This window comes from Geotrypetes seraphini, chromosome 4 (assembly GCF_902459505.1).
Source record: "Geotrypetes seraphini chromosome 4, aGeoSer1.1, whole genome shotgun sequence".
Classification (NCBI taxonomy): Eukaryota; Metazoa; Chordata; class Amphibia; order Gymnophiona; family Dermophiidae; genus Geotrypetes; species Geotrypetes seraphini.
Window position 1 is genome coordinate 280,122,757 of NC_047087.1, and position 19,968 is coordinate 280,142,724.

General features: G+C 44.3%; 1 protein-coding gene across 4 annotated transcripts in view; it reads right to left on the bottom strand.

Annotated features, from left to right (window-relative positions):
- CNNM1 (cyclin and CBS domain divalent metal cation transport mediator 1) overlaps positions 1 to 19,968 on the bottom strand; it is a 144,970-nt gene that overhangs the window by 25,424 nt on the left and 99,578 nt on the right. For all 4 annotated transcript variants that reach the window (XM_033943475.1, XM_033943474.1, XM_033943473.1 and 1 more), the window contains one exon: positions 16,812 to 16,972. In XM_033943475.1, coding sequence (XP_033799366.1) covers positions 16,812 to 16,972 — 161 coding nt within the window. The remainder of the gene's footprint in view (positions 1 to 16,811; positions 16,973 to 19,968) is intronic.

Consider the following 19,968-nt stretch of genomic DNA (forward strand, 5'->3'; position numbering starts at 1 on the left):
ATTTTATTCAAGAGATACACTTATCATTGATAGAATCTAGAAAATTGGAAGGGGGTTGGGTTTGACCACATTTTTTTGCCCCGGCAGTTGGTAAGAAGGCTGGGGTGGCAATTCCCAACATTCACACCCCACAAACCATACTACCACCTCGAGGCAGGTCTACTCCCAATCCCAACTCTACCGCCCCCCCACGCTTCAACCAAGCCTCGCACTAAAATCAACGATCACTAAAAAAAACTAGCCTACTCCCATTACTTTCCAACCGAACACACCACCCACCAGAACCTTCAAGGTTTCTACCTAAACATAAGATCGATGAGGAACAAATCCATACTGATCAAGGATTGGCTGAATGAAATTAACCCTGACTTCATTCTACTCAAAGAAACCTGGCTTCTATCAGATAACGATATTATCATCAAAGATTGTCTTCCCCCAGGTTTCAAGATCTTATCTCTAGCCAGAACCTGGGGAAGGGGAGGAGGACTAGCAATAATCTTCAGAGACCATTTAAATTGCGCTTTACTCAACTCCAAATCCTAGCCCAACTTAGAGATACTATCACTCTCACTAACTTCAAAATCCCTAACCGCCGCTCTAACAACAATTTTGTTTTATGTCCCACTAAAAAAATTGAACCTAGCCAAGGAGGATTTCACTGACTTTTTATTCACCAACTCACTAGCAAGCCCTTACAACTTACTATGTGGGGATATCAACATTCACCTAGAGCAAATAGACCAACCAGAAATATCAGATTTTTAGTTACTTATCTCCCAACTAGGCTACTTCATACCACCCCCAACCAAAACCCATCAAAAAGGTCATCAGTTAGACCTGGTGACATTCTCCTCCAAAGAACCAATCAACCCCAAATTCTACTGGAAAGAAGATAACTGGCCAGACTCCCTATGGTCTGACCATAGACTATGTAACTTCATTATTGACTGCCAGCAAAAAAACAACAAAACAAGAAATAATAAACTCACACTTCCAGAGGTAAGATCGACCCGATAGAATTCTGGTCCCACTATGAGAATATCACAAAACAAAACATAGAAACGGATCAAATCATGCACTCCTGGATTAAAGACAGCACCAACATTCTAAACAAAATTGCCCCCATAAAAACCCGTAGAATTAGAAATATAAATCAAGAGGGATGGTTTGACTCAGAGCTACTACTACTAAAGAGGGACCTAAGAAAATCAGAAAGACTATGGACTAAATCCGGCACTCAAGAGCACAGAGTTGCTTGGAGATCAAAATTAAAAAACTACAAAATCCTCACCAAGGAAAAACGTAAAAATTTCTACGCCCAAAAAATTGGAAACGTTACAATTAACAGTAGAAACCGTTTCAATCTGGTCAACGACCTCTACAACCTAGAGACACTCACTGACATCCAGGAAGAATCCACATTAACTGCTAACACCCTAGCAGATTTCTTCAATCCCAAGATACAAAAATTAAGATCATCAATAACTGCCCCGGCCAATCCCCAAAGGTACTTTCCAATTCTACATGACACAGACATATCCAAATCTGACCTAAGGTCCAGAACCGACCTAAGCTGGAACCATTTCACAACCATAGACTGGCATACCTTTAGCAAATACTAAAATAAATATAATAACTCCTACTGCAGACTGGACACTTGCTCCCCAAATGTCATGAAAACTGCCCCAATCCACTTCAAAGCCAATGTGTTGGCATTGGTCAACTTTTAACTATCCTCAGGAAATTTCCCAATAGAGCAAGGCCACATCATGATAACTCCAATTATAAAAAACACATAAGAACCACCCAACGCCCCGTCTAATTACAGACCTATCGCTAGCATCCCGCTAGTCACCAAAATAGCAGAAGGGGTGGTAAATGCCGAACTCACCATATACCTGGAAAAATTCAATATCTTACACGACAACCAATCGGGCTTTCGTTCTGGCCACAGCACCGAAACCATCATAGCCTCTCTACTCGATCACTTGCACTCACTCTTCAGCCAGGGCTCCAGCGCACTGATCTTGCAACTTGACCTGAGCAGTGCTTTCGACCTAGTTGACCACACTATTCTCCTAGACAGCAATGTTACTTACCGAAACAGTTGTTATCCAGGGACAGCAGGCAGCTATTCTCACTAGTGGGTGATGTCATCCGACAGAGCCCCGATACGGACGTCTCACAAGCATGTCTTGCTTGAAGAAACTCAGAAGTTTTGAGATGCCCGCACCGCGCATGCACCAGTGCCTTCCCGCCCGATGGTCCGGGCGTGTCTCCTCAGTTCAGGTAGCTAGCAGAGAAGCCAACCCAGGGGAGGTGGGTGGGACGTGAGAATAGCTGCCTGCTGTCCCTGGATAACAACTGTTACGGTAAGCAGGACAAGCAGGCAGGTATTCTCACTAGTGGGTGACCTCCAAGCTAACCTCAATGGGATGGTGGGAGAGTTGGCAACTTAGGAGAATAGATTTTGTAACACTGTTTGGCCAAACTGTCCATCCCTTCTGGAGAAAGTATCCAGACAATAATGAGAGGTGAATGTATGAACCGAGGACCAAGTGGCAGCCTTACAAATCTCCTCAATCGGTGTCGATCTGAGGAAGGCTACAGAGGCTGCCATTGCTCTGACCTTATGGGCGGTGACCTTACTGGGAAGGGGTAATCCCGCCTGGGCATAGCAGAAAGAGATACAAGCTGCCATCCAGTTGGAGATGGTGCGCTTTGATACAGGTGGTCCCAACTTGTTTGGATCAAAGGAGACGAATAGTTGAGGAGCAGTTCTGTGTGGTTTGGTGCGATCCAAGTAGAAAGCCAAAGCACGTTTACAGTCCAGAGTGTGAAGAGCAGATTCTCCAGGATGAGAATGAGGCTTTGGAAAAAACACCGGAAGTACAATGGATTGGTTGAGATGAAATTCAGAGACCACTTTAGGTAGGAATTTTGGATGAGTGCGGAGGACCACCTTGTCATGATGGAAGATAGTGAAAGGCGGGTCCGCCACCAAGGCCTGAAGCTCACTGACCCTGCGAGCAGACGTGAGGGCCACAAGAAAAACCACTTTCCAAGTGAGAAACTTTAGTGGAGCCTTGTTGAGAGGCTCAAAAGGAGGTTTCATAAGCTGAGAAAAGACAACATTGAGATCCCAAACCACAGGAGGAGGTTTGAGAGGAGGATTAACATGAAAAAGTCCTTTCATAAATCTGGAAATCACAGGATGAGCAGAGAGAGGTTTCCCTTGTAGAGGCTGATGGAAAGCCGCAATAGCACTCAGGTGGACTCGTATAGATGTCGACTTGAGACCAGACTGAGACAGGTGTAAAAGATAGTCCAATACAGAGGATAGGGAGGCTCGCTGAGGCTCCTTAGAATTGGAAACACACCAGGAAGAAAATCTAGTCCATTTTTGGGAGTAGCATTGACGAGTAGCAGGCTTCCTGGAAGCCTCCAAGACATCCCTCACCGCCTGGGAAAACTGGTGAGGAGTTACGTTGAGAGGAACCAAGCTGTCAGGTGGAGAGACTGCAGATTGGGATGAAGCAGAGATCCCTGATGCTGAGTAAGCAGTGAAGGAAACACAGGAAGAAGGAATGGCTCCCTGCTGCTGAGTTGAAACAGAAGGGAGAACCAAGGTTGTCTGGGCCACCGAGGAGCAATCAGAATCATGGTGGCATGGTCGGACTTCAGCTTGACCAGAGTCTTTTGAATAAGAGGAAAGGGAGGAAACGCATACAGAAAGCGATTCCCCCAATCCAGCAGAAAGGCATCCGCCTCGAGATGATGAGGATCGTAGATCCTGGAGCAGAATTAAGGCAGCTTGAAGTTGTGGGGAGCCGCAAAGAGGTCTATTTGAGGCGTCCCCCACTGTGCAAAGATATGATGAAGGGGCTTGGAATGGAGTGTCCATTCGTGAGGCTGGAGAAGACGACTCAGGTTGTCCACCAAGACATTTTCCTTCCCTGAATGTAGACAGCTTTGAGGAAGGCATTGTGGCGAACCGCCCAATTCCAGACCCTGAGAACTTCCTGGCAGAGGGAGGCCGAGCCCGTGCCCCCCTGCTTGTTGACATAGTACATGGCTACTTGGTTGTCTGTGCAAATGAGGACCACCATGTCGTGAAGCAGATGTTGAAAAGCTTGAAGAGCATTGTAGATGGCCCTGAGCTCCAGAAGATTGATCTGATGGAGTCGGTCCGCACCGGTCCAGAATCCCTGAGTACGAAGCCCATCCAGATGTGCTCCCTAGGCATAGGTCGAGGAATCGGTCGTGAGAACCTTCTGGTGGGGAGGAGAATGAAACAGCAAACCTCTGGATAGATTCGAAGAGGTCATCCACCAAAGTAGAGACTGCCGAAGAGCAGGAGTGACGGTGATGTGTCGAGTCAACGGATCCGACACCTGACTCCACTGAGATGCCAGGGTCCACTGAGGAATTCTGAGATGGAGTCTGGCCAACGGTGTCACATGAACTGTAGAGGCCATGTGGCCCAGGAGGACCATCATGTGTCTCGCCGAGATGGACTGGCGAGAAGATACAGACTGGCAGAGATGAAGAAGAGCCTCCATGCGCTGAGGAGGGAGAAATGCTCTGAGACGTATGGTATCCAGGATCGCCCCGATGAAGGGAAGCGACTGCGTAGGGTGCAGATGAGATTTGGGAAAGTTGATCTCGAATCCCAAACTTTGCAGGAACAGAATCGTGGACAAGGTCGCCGAGATGACCTCCGAGGCCGAGGGAGCCTTGATGAGCCAGTCGTCGAGGTAGGGAAATACCTGAAGACCCTGGTTCCGGAGAGCCGCAGCTACCACTACCAGACACTTCGTGAAGACTCTGGGAGACGAGGACAGACCGAATGGAAGCACTCGATACTGCAGATGCAGATGTCCCACCCGAAATCTGAGGAATTTGCGAAAGGCCGGATGAATGGGAATGTGAGTGTAGGCCTCCTTGAGATCCAGAGAGCATAACCAGTCGTTCTGCTCGAGGAGGGGTAGAGAGAAGCAAGGGTCAGCATGCGAAACCTCTCTTTGACTAGGAATTTGTTGAGGACCCTGAGGTCCAAAATGGGTCGCCCGTCTTCTTCGGAACAAGGAAGTACCAGGAGTAAAACCCCTGATTCAGTTGGTCCTCCGGGACCGGCTCGACGGCCCGAAGCCGGAGCAAAGCCTGAGCTTCCTGAAGAAGAAGGGCGGCCTGCGTCAAGTTGGAAGGATACTCTCTTGGAGGGTGGTCTGGAGGGACCCGCTGGAAGTGAAGAGAGTATCCCTCCCTGACTATAGTAAGGACCCAGAGGTCGGTGGTTATGGCCTCCCATCGATGATAAAAATGATGGAGGCGCCCTCCGATGGGAAAAACAGGGGGAGGCAGAACGAGGCTGGTTATGCCCTCGACGAGACAGTCAAAAAGGCTGAGGAGCCTTAGGGACAGCAGCCGGCTGAGACTTCGGCTGACCCTTCTGAGGAGGCTGAAGTTTCGCAGGTTGTCTCGCAGGTGGAGCTTGCCTCGGCTGATAACGCCGTTGATAGATCAACGGCGGTCGAGACTGTTGAGGCTTAGGCTTCGGCCGAAGAATGGACTGGAAGGACTTTTCATGATCAGACAATTTCTTCGTGACTGTCTCGATGGATTTGTCAAAAAGATCCGCCCCAGCACACGGGACGTTTGCTAGTCGGTCCTGAAGATTCGGGTCCATGTCAATGGTTCTCAACCAGGCCAAACGGCGCATCGCCACAGAGCAGGCCGCTGCTCGGGCCGAGAGCTCAAAAGCATCATAGGCAGATTGCATCAACTGAAGACAAAGCTGGGACAGCGAAGCAACCACCTCCTCAAACTCAAACCGAGCCTGGGACTCGATGTAGGGCGTGAATTTCCGAAGCACAGGCAGAAAGAATTCCAAGTAGGTGGCAAAGTGGAAATTGTAATTCAGGACTCGGGACGCCATCATATAATTCTGATAGATGCGTCGACCAAACTTATCCATGGTTCTGCCCTCGCGGCCCGGAGGCACCAAAGCATACACTTGACCAGGATGAGACCGCTTGAGTGAGGATTCGACCAGGAGGGACTGATGAGAAAGCTGAGGTCCCTCGAAGCCCTTATGATGCACCGTGCGGTATCGAGCATCCAATTTTCCAGGAACCGCAGGAATAGAGTAAGGAGACTCAAAGCACCTCATGAAGATCTGATCGAGGAGCTTATGCAGAGGAAAGCGCAAGGACTCGGCTGGAGGACGAGGCAAGTGCATGGTATCGAGGTACTCCTTGGAGTATCGAGACCCAGCATCAAGGGTAATGTCCATGTCATCCGCCATTTGTCTGAGAAATGAGGAAAAAGACAGTTGGTCCGCCAGTGCCGGTCTTCGAGAAGGACTAGAAGAAGACGAGGCATCGGGCTCCACAGAGGCCTGTGAACAGCAGGGCGAGTAAAAAACCTCGGGGTCCTCGAACTCCGGGCCCGGAGGAGGAGACCCAGCCGAAGCAGCATACCCCATTCGAGGCAATTTTTTCTGAGGCGAGACAGTTGAGTGCCGAGAGGAATGCCTCGAGGAGTATCTGTATCGATGCCCCTCTCGATGTCTGGAAGGGGAGCGAGCCCGCCTGTGAGAATACTGGTCCCCAGAAGCCTCCAAGGAGCAGATCGGACTCGAGGCCGTTGATCAGAGAGGCGGAAGAGTCGGAGCCTCCCCAGAAGCTGCCCAGGCTTGATAGGGGGTTCGGAAGAACTCGTCCTGCTTCCTGCTATGCCCAGGACTGGGAGGTCTCGAAGGGGGACGCCACACCGTGTCATGGGGCGGGGTAATAGACTCCAAGGGAGGCAAGTCGCCAAGGGAAGCTTTCCTCGAGGGGATAGGCTCCAAGGGAGGCATATCGCTAAGGGAGGCCTTCCTCGAGGGAATCAGTTCCAAGGGAGGCATGGCACTAACCGAGGACCGCCTCGAATCGGATACCGCCCACTGCTCCTCCTCGCCGAGTAACGAGGTTGTGCGGCATGGCGGAGGAGGAGGAGGCCCGCCCCTCGGAACCGGAACTTGGAGGTCACCTTGGATCGAGGCAATCAGCCGGGGTCCCATGGTGGACATGAGTTCCACAAACTGAGCCTCTAGAAGGGACTTCAGCGAAGCCGATATGGAGGGATCCACACCAAAAGGGGGCCCTTCCGCACGGTCTCCGCGCTCTTTCGGTGTTGTGTGCTTCTGCTTGCCAGCCTTCGGCACTTTAAGCACCACCGGTGGAACTGTAGGGGTCGATACCTGTTCCGAGGAGACGGAGGAAGGCACCGGCGCCGAGGTCGAGGCCGAAACCGGCGTGAACGATGCCGGTTTCAGAAAGCCCGAAGCAGCCGGGGAGGCAGAGGGCTTCGCTGACGGAGTCGAAGCACCAGTTGATGTCGAAGCTGAAGGATCCAACGAAGCTTCCATCTTGAACATGGACTCCCACAGCAGACAGCGGCGCTTAAACGCACGCGCTGTCAGAGTGGAGCAAGGCCGGCACGATTTCGGAAGGTGATCCGGACCCAGACACTGTAGGCAGCGTCGATGCGGGTCCGTAAGCGAAATTGCGCGCTGGCACTTGCTACACTTTTTAAAACCAGTGATCGGCCGGGACATAGGCCGGAAAATCTCAGCTGCAAGGTCGAAGGCGCGGGGCCCCAGCCACGCGGCCGACCCGGTGTCGGACGAATAAAATTTTTTTTTTTTTTTTTTGAAAAAAGAAATCAAAGAAAGAAATAAATGCACGGGAGAGCCAAAAAAACCCAACCCGCGGCAAAATAGAAGGCAAAAAACAGATTCAATGGGCGCAGAATTGAAGTAAACTTTTCAGCTCCGCGGAAGAAAAAGAACTGAGGAGACACGCCCGGACCATCGGGCAGGAAGGCACTGGCGCATGCGCGGTGCGGGCATCTCGAAACTTCTGAATTTCTTCAAGCAAGACATGCTTGTGAGACATCCGTATCGGGGCTCTGTCGGATGACATCACCCACTAGTGAGAATACCTGCCTGCTTGTCCTGGGATAATGCCTTGCACACATCGACATCTCTGGCCAGGTTCTCAACTGGTTCCAAGGGTTCCTAAGAAATAGATCATACATGGTGTTCAAGAACGACTCTTTCTCCTACAGCTGGGACAACTCCTGTGGGGGTTCCCCAGGGCTACCCCCATGTTCCCCACCCTGTTTAACGTCTATCTCGTCTCCTTGGGAAACCTCCTGCAAAGTTTCAAGCTCAATTTCTTCATCTACACAGATGACATCACAATAGTCATCCCGCTAACCTGTTTCACACCAGAGTTGCTTAACTCTCTATCAAACTTACTCATCCAGATAGAACTCTGGATGTTATCCTATAGATTAAAATTAAACTCTGACAAAACTAAATTCTTCCTAGCCACCCCCAACGACAAAATCAAAGATACCACAATACAAGTGAATGGATCGGATTTCCCCCTGGAACAAACCTTAAAAATACTGCAAGTCACCTTAGACAAACATCTATCCTTTGAGAAACACACTGATCTTACTGTCAGGAAAAGCTTCTCGGTGCTCTGGAAACTCTGCACCATACAAACATACTTTGACGACAACTCATTCCGCCTGCTAGTACAATTCTCCTTTCTCAGCATCCTGGACTACTGCAACATCATTTATTTGGGCTCCATGAAGAAAACCACCAGGAGACTAAAACTGATTCAGAACACCGCCGTCCACCTTATATTTGGCTTAAACAAATGGGAACACATCACCCCCTTCTACCATAAACTGCACTGGTTACCATTTGAATCCAGAGTCCTATTCAAGTTCGCATGCCTCTGCTACAAAACAGTATTTGGTATATCCCCCAAGCTACCTCAACCCACACTTCAACCTAAATTACAACAATAAGACCCCCCGCAGAATTCATCTGTTCACCTTCCCCTCCCTAAAACTATGTCATTTCAAAAGGTTCCTTGACAAAACCTTCTCCTTCCAGACAGCTAAACTGAACCCATGGCTAGCCCAAATTGTGCTCGATGCCCCCACCTACCTTGACTTTAGGAAAAAACTCAAAACACACTTATTCCAGGGACAGAACCCTTAACACACCCTCTTATACTTCTTCAACTCCCATCAATGCACGTGAATCTCCACCTACTCCTTCTTATTGTACTCTCCTAACCCGTTAACTTCAAGGACCTGTATTTTTCATGTAAATAAATATTACCTTCCTTCTGTACACTCATGTATATTCCTGCCAACTCCAATGACCTGTACACTCCTAAAATGTATATTCCTGCCAACATCAATGACCTGTACATTCCTATACTGCTGTTAACTCCAAAGACTTCATTGTTTGTAACCTTAATTAATTGATGTGAACTGCCTAGAACTCCCTGGGTATGGCGGTATACAAAATAAAGTTATTATTATTAAAGTTATTATTATTACTAATAAATAAAAAGTGTTCAGCCAATTTTCAGTTGATTAGTTCAGATCCTTTAGATAGGTGGGTACATGTTAAAATGAGCATGGGAAATACTACCCTGGATTTGTTTAATATATATGCCCCGAATACGAATCAAATGGAATTTTTAAAGAGTTTACAACAATTATTATTCCCACTGGCTGCTTCTAATTTAGTTGTGGCTGGAGATTTCAATGCTGTAATGGATCCTTTAATGGATAAAAAACCAAGTAAAATTATGAAATCACTAGGGTTGGATAATTTGGCTCAATCTTGTTATTTAATTGATATATGGCGTATACTTCATTTTAATGATCGGGAATTTTCCTTTTGTTCGCAGGTCCATAATTATTTTTCAAGAATAGATTATATTTTTGTTTCGAGTCAGATAGTTCAGAAAGTGACAAAAGCCACCATTGATCCTATTATTCTATCTGATCATGGTGGGGTGTGGATTGAGTTACAGTCTGATGATCAAGATTATAGTAAATCTGTTTGGAGATTTGATAATACTTTGATTGCAGATTCAAACTTCCTTGAAGATTTTAAATTAAAAATGACTGAATTTTTCCAAATAAATACCTCAGATGATATTACCATTGGAACATTATGGGATGCTTTCAAAACTACCATGAGAGGTAATATTATTTCATATTCTGCATATATCAGAAAACAACTAAAAAAATCAGTTTTATAATTTGGAAAAAGAATTTAATTTTTGGAAAGTAAATTAATAGATAAATGGGAGTATAATACTTTACAAGATCTGCTAAAAGCAAAAGGTAAATATAATGAGATATCTTCTAAATTTGCAAGGAAAGATTTGTTTTCTCAGCAAACTCAGTATTATGGAAATTCAAATAAGGCGGGAAGATTATTGGCAAATTATCTTAAAGCAAAGAAAAAAAGAACAAAAGTTATTGCTATAAAGGATGAGAATGGTGAAACGCATACTAAAATTGAAATATCCTAAAGCAATTTCTAAATTTTTATAAGGACCTATATTCTTCTGAGCCTTATGCTGACAGGGGATGGTTTAGAATTTTTGAATTTAATTGTGGGACCAAAGGTCCCGGAGCATGTAAAATGAAGTTTAGAGGAGCCTATATCACTAAAAGAATTAGAGGCAGCATTGAAGTCTCTTAGAGTTGGATCCACTCCAGGTGGTGATGGATATACAGTGGAGTTTTATAAATCATTTCAAAATACCCTTTTACCCTATTTATTAAATTTATTTCAGTTTCAACTGACTAAAGTTGTATTACAGATACTATGGCAGAATCATTAACAATTGTATTGCCTAAGCCAGACAAAGATCCTACTTTGGTTTCAAACTATAGGCCTATCTCATTAATAAATGTTGATGGAAAACTTTTTGCCAAGATTTTAGCTTTAAGATTGGCTAAGGCTCTCCCTTTTATTATTGGTATGCGCCAAACAGGATTCGTTGCTAAGAGACATTCTTCTAACAATACTAGACTAGGTTGGCTTTTCATACCCTAAATTTAACAAAAAACATGAATGATCCGGCTTTCCTTCTGTCATTGGACGCAGAGAAAGCCTTTGATCGAGTTGAATGGATTTCATGTATCAGGCATTGGAGTGGTTTGGTATAGGTTCAGGATTTATTCAAATGATTCAAACGTTGTATAATTCCCCTGATGCAAGAATATACATTAATAATAATTTATCAGAGCGATTTAGCTTGCGGAAGGGGGTTAGACAGGGTTGTCCCTTGTCTCCTTTGCTTTTTGATATTGTTTTGGAACCCTTATTATTAGCCATTCAACAGGCAAAGGGGATACAGGGTATTCCTCATGCAGATTGGGAGTATAAAATCTATGCATATGCAGATGATATACTGCTTTATTTGAGGAATCCTGAAACTACCATACCATGCTTACTTGAACTGATAGAGAAATTTGGAAAGTTTTCAGGATATAAGATAAATTAGAGCAAGTCAGAAATTCTTTCACTTAATGTGCATTGCACTAAAGGATTATTTGACTCATTTTCGTTTATATGGAAGGAAGAGGGATTAAAGTATTTAGGTATTAGAATAAAAAATACAATAGAAGACACAGTGAAAGAGAATGAAAAACTTTTATTAAAGAAAGTAACAGAGATGTGCGAGCAATGGAATCCTTAACATCTTTCTTGGTGGGGGAGAGTTCAAACTGTTAAAATGATGATATTGTCTGTGGTTTGTTATCAAATGAGTATGATTCCGGTTTTTTTTCAGGGGTCCTTCTATAAAAAGCTAAATGGTATTCTTACCAAATTTGTTTGGCTAGGGAAAATGCCTAGAATTGCTCTAGTATCTTTGCAAAAATCAATTATAGAGGGTGGGGTAAATTTTCCAAACTTTTATAGGTATCATCAAGCCTATATTTTACGCTCTGGATCCTCCCAGAGCTCATGGAAATATAGCCAGATTGGCTATATTTGGAATGGCGACTCATGTTCCCCTTACATTTATCTCATCTCCTTAGTATAAAAATGCCTTGGAAATATAAAGAAAATAAAATTTTAATAGATACTTGGAAAACTCTATGTTATGTTAGCAATTTATCACCTGACCCATTACATAAATCATTAAATCAATCTATTTGGCTAAACTCCAAGATTAAAATCAGCGGTTTTAAAATCGTCTGGAAGCACTGGATTATTGCAGGCATACAAACTCTAAATGATGTTATTTCCAATGGTAAACTGCTTGATTTTTCAGTTGCAGCATAAATATGGTCTAAACAAATCACAAAGCTTTAAATGGTTGCAGCTGAAGCAAGCTATTCAGGAGAGGTTCCCTGAATGAAAAATTATTTTTCCAAATCTTTATTCATTTTAATACATACATCAAGTGTATATTAAATACAAACTATCATAATACATTATTACTTGAAAATTCCATCACAATGTGTATCTAAAAGCTTTATATCCCACCCCCTCCCATAACCATACACAAATAATAAAATTCATATGTATATAAATCATTTAAAAATATGCAATATATATATGCAATTCTCCCTAATTCCCCTACCCCTCCCTTCCTTCAATTATCACATAAGGAAAAAGAATAATAAATTAACATTAATCATTATAATATTTTATTATTGGCCCCCACACATCCTGAAATCTATTAAAATAACCATTTTGTACTGCAATTAACCTTTCCATTTTGTACAGATGACACACTGGAAAATTCTTAATAGTCTGGAATTCTTGTGCTTTCAGGCGGATTTTTTGGGACACCAAGCCGCACAGTGGTATAAATTGATATCTGGATATATGAATAAAAACCCCAAAACAGGTCTTAGAGACATTTGGAGCATTGAGATTAAGCATTAAATTTCTGCATCTCAATGGCCACGAATTTGGTCTTGGAGAATGAGAAGTACAGTGTCTGCATCTATGAGACAAACTTGGTTCTTTTTGTTGCATAGAGCTTTTTGGACCCCAGTTAGATTACAAAAGTTGGATAGCTCTAAGTCTAATAAATGCTGGCACTGGAAGAAAGGACTCTTGATCATTTAATATTTTTTTGTCCCTGCATTATGGCCTTTTGGAATTCAATTTGGTCCCAAATTAATTGTTTATTGGAAAATCATGTTACCCTTTCGTATGACACAATTTTATTTGGAACTTCTATGAGATTAAAGAGTCAAATTTCAACAAATAATAATAAACTGTTATTAATAATGACAGGAGTTGCCATTCAGCATATTACCAACAATTGGAAAGATTACACAAGGCTAAATTACACTTTTAGGTGGAATTCACTCTGCCATATATATAAGATGGAAAGAATATTTGCCATACAAAAAGGAAATTACAATAATTTTAAAAAGATATGGGGGCCTTTGACTGCATATTGTAATGATTAGACACATTTTTTTTTTTTGCACAAATATAATAGGATGTTTTGATGGAAAAGGGGGGTTTGTAATTATATTTTTGAATTTGTTGTATCCTTGAATATATTACTCATATAATATACTTGAATTATGTTGTTGGAAAGGGAGGGTGGGGGAGGGGTTTAATATTATCTATTTGTGATGATAATAGAAAAATTTTTCAAGTGGTCTAAATGAATTATTTGTTATATTATTGTGCACTTGTTGTGAGATGTTAAAATGAATAAAGATTTTTGAAAAAAAAAAAAAAAGGGATGCGAGGTTCATATCCCCCTACCCTTTCAATGCTTTATTTATTTACCGTATTTTTCGCTCCATAAGATGCACTTTTTCCCCAAAAAAAGTGGGTGGAAAAAGGGTGCGTGGAGTGAATACACTCCCACCTTGGGTACCTTTTTTTTTTTATTGTGCTGTATCGGCAGGAGCTTTCCATGCTCCTACCCTTCCCTAGCTGGACCACTGCCTCCTGATGACTTCTGGCAGCTGCAGAACAGTGCACAAGGAAGGCGCAAGCTTTCTGCCACCTGCCTGGTCCCGTGCCGCTCTCTGAATGGCTGCCGTCAGTTCTCAAGGGACTGACTCCATCCTTTTTATATCTTTTTGAAGGTGCGGTCTCCAGAATTTTCCAGAATATTCTAAATGAGGTCTCACCAGAGTCTTATACAGGGGCATCAATATCTCCTTTTTCCTACTGAGCATACCTCTTCCTGTGCACCCTAGCATCATTCTAGCTTTCGCCATCACCTTTTCAACCTGTTTGGCCACCTTAAGGTCATCTATTCAAAGGCTAACTTTAGATCAAGAGGATCTTATACATTTAAAAGAATGTTTACTCTATCATATCATATAATATCAGAGGTGGAGACTGTGGATCTCAAGTGTTCACTGTCAATTACCAGAATTAATCTTGGTGAACTATCATTGATCTAAGTCCATCCACTTTTTCCTTTTTATATATACTATGTAAACCTCTGGTTATTACTGTTGTTCTTTATGTTCAATAGTATTATTTAATACTTAGCTCAGATGTTACTTGTCGCCCGACTTAGATCAATGATAGTTCACCAGAAAGGTTAATATACCAAGATTAGTTCTGGTAATTGACAGTGAACACTTGAGATCCGCAGTCTCCACCTCTGATATTATATATGATATGATATAGTAAATATTCTTTTAAATGTATAAGATCCTCTTGATCTAAAGTTAGCCTTTGAATAGGAGATATCAGTAGGTATACTAGCACAAACGATTGGAATCACCTTAAGATCATCACATACAATCACACACAAGTCTTGCTGTTCTGTCGTGTACATAAGTTCTTCACCCCTAAACTGTACCGTTTCTTCAGGTTTTTGCAACCTAAATTCATGACCTTGCATTTTTTAGCATTAAATTTTAGCTGCCTAATTTCAGACCATTCTTCAAGCTTTGCCAGGTCTTTTTTCATGTTATTCACACCATCCGGCATTTCTACTCTATTGCAGATTTTGGTATCATCTGCAAAGAGGTAAATCTTACCAGACAGCCCTTCAGCAATATCGCTTATAAAAATGTTAAAAAGAACAGGCCACAGAACAGAACCTTGAGGCACACCACTGGTAACATCTCTTTCCTCAGAGCGATCTCCATTGACCACTATCCTTTGTCATCTTCCACTCGACCAGTTCTTGACCCAGCCCGTCACTTTGGGGCCCATCCCAGGGCACTCAGTTTATTTATTAGACTTCAGAATGGAACACTGCCAAAAGCTTTGTAAAATCTAAATACACCACATCTAGCGCACTCTCTCCATCTAATACTCTGGTCACCCAGTCAAATAAATTGATCAGATTTGTCTGACAAGACCTACCTCTAGTGAATTCATGTTGCCTCTGGTCCTGTAATCCACCGGATTCCAGAAACTTCACCATTCTCGGTTTTAAAAGCATTTCCATTAATTTGTTTACCACAGAAGTCATACTTACTGGCCTTTAATTCCCTACTTCTTCCTTACTTCCACTCTTGTGGAGGGACCTCATCCACCCTTCTCCAGTCCTCCGGTTCCACTCCCGGAGGACTGGAGCATTGAAAAAGTCATTCAGCGGAGCCACCAGAACTTCCCTAAGTTCCTTCAGCACCCTCGGATTTATACCATCTGGCCCCATCGCTTTAATTTAGCTAGCTCCTTATGAACAGAACCCTCTGAAAATTGATCAGGGTATACCACTCTTCCATCCCTATTTGTGTTTATCTTCTGAGGTCCCGCTCCCGACACTTCAGCTGTGAACCCAGAACAGAAATATTTGTTAAGCAATTCAGCTTTTTCTTTATGAGCTTCTACATATTTCTCCCCTTCACTTTTGAGTCTCACAATGCCACTTTTGCACGTCTTCCTATCACCGATATATCTAAAAAAATGTTTGGTCTCCACGTTTTACCTTGTCTACTATGTTTTTCTTCTATTTGTATCTTTGCTTTCCTGACTACTTGACCAGCCTCTCTTAACTTTTCCAGATATTTTTGCCTGTCTTCCTCTTTCTGCAATTTTTTTGTAGTTTATGAAAGCTGACATCTTATTCCTTACCTTCTCAGCTACTAATTTTGAGAATCAAAGTGGCCTTCTTTTCCTCTTACGTTTTACATACTTGCCTCAGAAAAAGTTTTTTTGCCCTTACAATAACTTTTTTCAATTTTGCTCACTGCATTTCTACTCCTTCCAGATGTTCCCACCAGACAACAATTCCTTAACTTTCTGCATTTAAAAAGATACACTGCTACCTTGCTGCATTAACTACCTACTCTGCGCACATGTGCAGGAGGAGAGAAGGTGGGAGTGTGCATGACATGTGGAATCACAACAAATTTCTATGTATCCTCAATTTCTATGTACAGTGAAGATCCTGCCTCTTGCCTGGGCCTTCTGGTTCCTGCTCTTTCCGAATCTCGGAGAGAGCAAGAGCCAAAAGGCCTTGAGCATGCGCAGATGTTCAAGGCCCAGCCCAGCGGCAAGAGGCAGGATCTGCAGGCACCTCTGGGTTGGTGCTGCATGTCAGTGCCAGATCAGGGGAAGGGTTTGGGCAGGAAGGCGATGCCAGTTCTTGGGTGGGGGTGGTAGAAGCGCACCAGTGGCATCGGGGATGGGGGTGTGTGTAAGCGAGCAATGCTGGTGGCCTCGGAGGTGGGGGGAAGGAACCAATCAAGCGAGTTTCCTCTACTTCCTATGGGGAAACTCACTTTGATATACGAGCACGCTTCTGGAACGAATTATGATCGCAAACTGATGTTTGACTGTATTGCTAAGTTTTTCCCCCAATGTTTGCTGTATTTATTACAACATTTATGTCTCATCTGTTTCTTTTCAAGCCATTCACTGTTTCTGAGTTCAGACATGTTCATCACAGTTTAATGAAATCACATTACAATCACCAGTATTTAAGTGCAAACATATGAAGAAAAAGGGGAGACTGTGTTCTATTATCTATTACCTTAACAAACTGCACATCACATAAGATGTGCACAGAATAATCAGGTGTATAGAGGTTGTTGCTGCTGTTTAACTGGTTAGTGCTGCCCCCATAATCACTGCGTTCTCTGCTTGGAGATTCTGATCGATTTAAACCACTGCAGCGAGAAGGGGATCTGTTTACTATGACAGTGGACAAAGAGGGGGAGAGCAGAGAAAGCAAGAAAACAGAACAGGCACAAGGAAAAAAGAGGGAAGAGAAGCAAAGAAGAATGTTATTGACAGTCTCATACAGAATCTTTAAGCAACAGAAACAAGAGCAAAAGAGACTACACACATCTGCTGCTATATGATTTGTCAACACTACTGTTTCAAGACATTAATACAGAGAGATTTTACCTTCCTAAACCTTGGTGTTTTCAATAATTAAGTCACTTATCTGTAACTTGTGTTCTCTGTGGACAGCAAGACAAGTGGCTAATGGTGTGAAGGAAGAAAGTGATATAGGTTTGAGTCAAAGCTTTAACCTCCACTAACCATGTATGGTGTCCTGACATGTCAGCATTTTCCCCTACTTAATATATATTGTTTTGTGTGTGTGTGTGTGTGGGGGGGGGTTATGTGGTTTTCAATATCAAATTATAAAACAAATGATCTAAATTTTTATATTATGTGATATATATTCTATTTGAATATAATTTTTGGGAGGGTGGGGTGGGATATAATCTTTTTCTTGAGAAATTGTAGAGCTTCAAGTGATGTTGTATATTAAATGATGATTTTATTGTACACTTGTTGAAAGATTTATAAACAAAACAAACAACAAGTCAGCAATTTAATTTTCTCCATGGAAAAGCAGGAAAGTCAGTCACACTTGTGGAGCTTCTCAAGCTGTGGGTTGTTTTGCAGTTCCTGCTTTCCAACTAGGTGACTTTTTTAAACAAGTTATTGTTGGAAAGAGTTATTGTTAAAACTAATATTTTTATAAGCTTTGAAAAGGATTTTAAGAACTGCCTGGCCAAAGTTGCTGTCCTTCTGAAAGTCAGCATCTAGGTAGCAGTGAGAAGTAAGTTACAGCATTTAGTGAACAATCATGGAATCCTAGTTCAATAACAGTTTGGATTCAGAAAGCACAGTTACTTACCGTAACAGGTGTTATCCAGGGACAGCAGGCAGATATTCTTTACGCATGGGTGACGTCACCGACGGAGCCCACGGTACGGACCTTTTTACTAGAAAGTTCTAGTTGGCCGCACCGCGCGTGCGCGAGTGCCTTCCCGCCCGACGGAGGAGAGCGTGGTCCCCAGTTAGTATAAGCCAGCTAAGAAGCCAACCCGGGGAGGAGGGTGGGACGTAAGAATATCTGCCTGCTGTCCCTGGATAACACCTGTTACGGTAAGTAACTGTGCTTTATCCCAGGACAAGCAGGCAGCATATTCTTTACGCATGGGTGACCTCCAAGCTAACAAAGAGGGAGGAGGGATGGTTGGCCATTAGGAAAATAAATTCTGAAGTACAGATTGGCCGAAGTGCCCATCCCGTCTGGAGAAAGCATCCAGACAGTAGTGAGTAGTGAATGTGTGAACTGAGGACCAGGTGGCCGCCTTGCAGATTTCCTCAATGGGTGTGGAACGGAGGAAAGCAACAGAAGCGGCCATAGCTCTTACCCTGTGGGCCGTGACAGCGCCGTCTAGTGACAGACCGGCCCGAGCGTAACAGAACGCGATGCAAGCTGCAAGCCAGTTGGATAGCGTCCGTTTAGAGACCGGTCGACCCAAACGATTTGGGTCGAAGGTCAGGAAGAGCTGAGGGGACAAGCGGTGAGCCCTTGTACGATCAAGATAGTAAGCCAGGGCACGCTTGCAGTCAAGGCTGTGCAATGCCTGTTCTCCGGGATGTGAATGAGGTTTCGGGAAGAAAACAGGCAACACAATGGACTGGTTGAGGTGAAAAGCTGAGACCACCTTTGGAAGGAACTTTGGATGGGTGCGCAGAACCACCTTGTCATGGTGAAAAATAGTGAACGGTGGATCGGCAACCAGTGCATGAAGCTCACTAACCCTCCTGGCAGAGGTGATGGCAATGAGGAAAAGAACCTTCCATGTCAGAAATTTGAGCGAAGTTGTGGCAAGCGGCTCAAAGGGAGGTTTCATGAGGGCAGATAAAACCACATTCAGGTCCCAGACGACCGGAGGAGGCTTCAGAGGTGGTTTGATGTTGAAGAGGCCCCTCATGAATCGGGAAACCAGAGGGTGAGCCGTGAGAGGTTTTCCCAAGACAGGTTCATGAAATGCCGTGATGGCACTGAGGTGGACTCTGATAGAGGTAGACTTGAGGCCTGCGTTGGACAGGGAGAGCAAGTAGTCCAGAACAGTTTCCACCGCTAAAGAGGTGGGATTGTGATGATGACGGAGGCACCAAGAGGAGAACCTGGTCCACTTCTGATGGTAACATTGGAGGGTGGCCGGTTTCCTGGAGGCGTCCAAAATGAGACGGACAGGCTGAGACAGATTTCCTGAAGAGGTCAGCCCGAGAGAAACCAAGCTGTCAGGTGGAGCGAAGACAGATTGGGATGTAGCAGAGACTGATGTTGCTGTGTAAGAAGAGTAGGAAACACAGGTAGAGGAATGGGATCCCTGGAGCTGAGCTGAAGCAGGAGGGAGAACCAGTGTTGACGAGGCCACCGGGGAGCTATGAGGATCATGGTGGCTCCATCCCTGCGGAGTTTGGATAAAGTCCGCAACATCAGAGGTAGAGGAGGAAAGGCATAGAGGAACCGATCCGTCCAGTCGAGAAGGAATGCATCCGGGGCCAGACGATGAGGAGAGAAGAGTCTGGAGCAGAACTGGGGCAGCTGATGGTTGTGGGGAGCTGCGAATAGGTCCACCTGCGGAGTGCCCCAGCGAGCAAAGATGGAGTGGAGCGTGGGAGGATCCAAAGTCCACTCGTGAGGTTGAAGGATGCGGCTGAGATTGTCGGCCAGGGAGTTCTGTTCGCCCTGGATGTAGACAGCCTTGAGGAAGAGACTGCGGGCCGTGGCCCAGGTCCAAATGCGAAGAGCCTCCTGACAAAGGAGGCGAGATCCGGTGCCGCCCTGTTTGTTGATGTAGTACATGGCCACTTGGTTGTCCGTGCACAGGAGCAGAACCTGAGGGCAAAGAAGGTGCTGGAAGGCCTTG